Consider the following 2780-nt stretch of genomic DNA (forward strand, 5'->3'; position numbering starts at 1 on the left):
TATATATATATATATATATATATATACATATTTATATATATGCATATATACATGCTTATAAACTAACACTACTTAAAAACCTACGCTCGCAAATCACAGGACGACTGCATATTCATTGACAATCTGAAGTTCGTTAAACCGTTTGTGGAAAAACCCATCGATGCCGACGATCACAACATTCGCATATACTTTCCTGTAGGCGCAGGTGGTGGTTCTCAGGTATGAGTTGTCTCTCCTTGAAGGGCCATGTGTTCTCGGTTCATAACGTTACTGTGTAAGAAAACGTTGCTATGTCCAAAGCGTTTCTATTCCGTAAACGTTATTATTTGCGCTGGTGACTATTTAAGAGGCGACAGTGCACTACGGATTAGTGCACTTGTATTTTCCAGTTACGGGTTACGATATTTTGCTCTGTGTATCGTCATTGAATATATGCCTACATTCGCAGCATCTCTTCAGGAAGATTGGGAACAAGAGCTCGCAATTTGTACCGGATTGCAACGAAATTAGGTCAAATGGCAGCTATATCATCGAAGAGTTCCAGGCAACTGAAGGTATGACACACAATCACTAACTTCATTTAAGTTGCCTATTCGGAATAAGCGTGAGATGTTTATATAAGTTTAACTGAAGGGATGACAATCCATTTAGGTGGTTTATAGGGTTTAAGGACGAAATATTTATATATATTTAACTGGGGAACAGGCACACAACCGCTATCCAGTTAGCTAGTTTGTTCTATTTTGGACGCGATAAATATGTAAGTCAGATATAGACTAGATTGACGTGTCTATATGAGTCAGATATTGTCTGACTTGTCGAAGACAGACACGTTGAGTATTTAGAAAGTTGGATTGCATCAACCCATTATTTCTCAACTACATCGACTTGCTGGAACTTTAAGGTTCCGAACTCTCATAATTTATCAGGGATTATTACATATACCATGTACCCATATTTTTGGTATATTTATATACTTAGCACACCCAAATACCTATTGTTCGGCGTGTTTATATACTTAGCACACCCAAGTACCTAGTGTTCGGTGTGTTTATATACATCGCACACCCAAATACCTAGTGTTCGGTGTGTTTATATTTTTATCACACCCAAATACCTAGTGTTCGGTTGTGTTTATTTACTTTGCATTATTTACTTAGCACACCCAAATACCTAGTGTTCGTTGTGTTTATATACTTATCACACTCTGATACCCAGTGTTCTCATATACCTGTTACTCATATACTTAAAGTACTCGTATACAGTCTCTGTTACTCACACCCTTAGTCCACCCGATCTCAATCTCCTGTAGGAACGGACGTCAAAGTGTACACCGTTGGGGGCTTGTACGCACACGCCGAGGCCAGGAAGTCTCCTGCAGTAGACGGGATGGTGCAACGAACCAAAGACGGCAAGGAGGTGCGATTCCCAGTGTTACTGGACGCCCAGGAGAAGCTAATCGCGCGGAAAGTAGGTTTGACTGGGGTATCTGTATTCCTCTGCGATACGTTGCGTGAAAGGCGGGAGGGTAGAAAGTCACGGGTGTGTGACGGGCCGGTTCGATACTGTTAACATGCGTAATAGAAAGCAGAGTTGTAGCATCCACACATACCTGTACTCCTAGTATGGGAATCGTGCTAGACGCCATCTTAGCTCACTACGCCTATCACTAAGCTGAAGTCTGGGGCTACTGTTCACCTCCTGTTTGTTGGTTCGTTCATCGTTCACACTTGTGCGCGTACCTGCAGTAGAAAGTTCACCTCCTCTGTTCCTCTGAGCTGTACAGGTGCTGCCGAGCCTTCGTACGCCCAACGCGTATCTGATATTCTCTTTATACGTGTACATTCTACTCGTAGTTTCAAGGGAGGCTATATGCTATCATTGTGATACTTACTGTTGTCTGCCGCACTATATATCTTCAGCTAGTCTGTAGCTTCGATTCTATTTATAGTTTCTAGCGAGACTATATGCTATCATTGTGATATTCACTGTCGATTGCCGCACTTTATGTCTTCAGCTCGCCTGTAGCCTTTGATGCCGCTCACATATAACCATCGCAGGTGTCCAAAGCCTTCAAGCAGATGGTTTGTGGCTTCGACTTCCTGCGTACAAACGGAGAGTCCATGGTGTGCGATGTCAATGGCTGGAGCTTCGTCAAGGGCAATGCAAAGTATGTGAAGGAGATTGCATAGTATGTGAAGGGAGATGCTAAGTATGTAAAGGGGGTTGCATAGTCATAATATGTGAAGGGAAATGCTAAGTATGTAAAGTTGTTTACATTATCTACCTTAGCACGTTCACAAGTACTGGTTCTACTTTCACGACAAAATATCGTGGCTGAGAATTTAAGCTCAGCATCAATGCCCATCCTTAATTGGAAGTTTATGTGGACATACAATGCATGATTTAACGTGTGTCCGCGTTTTTAAAACGTAGAATGACATCGGAATAGCAATGTGCCCAACCTGCACCTGAATGAGTAAACGTTAGGTCTTAATACTGTGATACGCACGCTCGGCAGATACTTTGAGGACACCGCTTTGATCTTAAGGGACACCATACTGCGAGATGTGTGCCCAGACAAGTTGCAAGTGCCACTGATTGACATCCGCGATGTCCCCGCGTCACAGGTGGAAGAGGAAGGCATTATGAGCGAAGACGGAGCAGAGCACCTGGAATTAAGGTATTTTTAAATTATAGTATACTTATATTATTCATAAATACACGCACACGAACACGCACACACACACACACACACACACACACACACACACATATAT

At 42.3% G+C, this 2780-nt stretch overlaps 1 protein-coding gene across 1 annotated transcript in view; it reads left to right on the top strand.

Moving 5' to 3' along the window:
- The window catches only part of SARC_12021 (hypothetical protein), a gene marked incomplete at both ends in the record, with an annotated part of 6247 nt that overhangs the window by 1441 nt on the left and 2026 nt on the right, over positions 1-2780 (top strand). Inside the window, 5 exons of the mRNA XM_014293881.1 lie at positions 100-219; positions 449-554; positions 1313-1470; positions 2061-2170; positions 2522-2683. Coding sequence (XP_014149356.1) covers positions 100-219; positions 449-554; positions 1313-1470; positions 2061-2170; positions 2522-2683 — 656 coding nt within the window. The remainder of the gene's footprint in view (positions 1-99; positions 220-448; positions 555-1312; positions 1471-2060; positions 2171-2521; positions 2684-2780) is intronic.

The sequence above is a fragment of the Sphaeroforma arctica genome (assembly GCF_001186125.1).
Source record: "Sphaeroforma arctica JP610 unplaced genomic scaffold supercont1.2020, whole genome shotgun sequence".
NCBI classification, from domain to species: Eukaryota; class Ichthyosporea; order Ichthyophonida; genus Sphaeroforma; species Sphaeroforma arctica.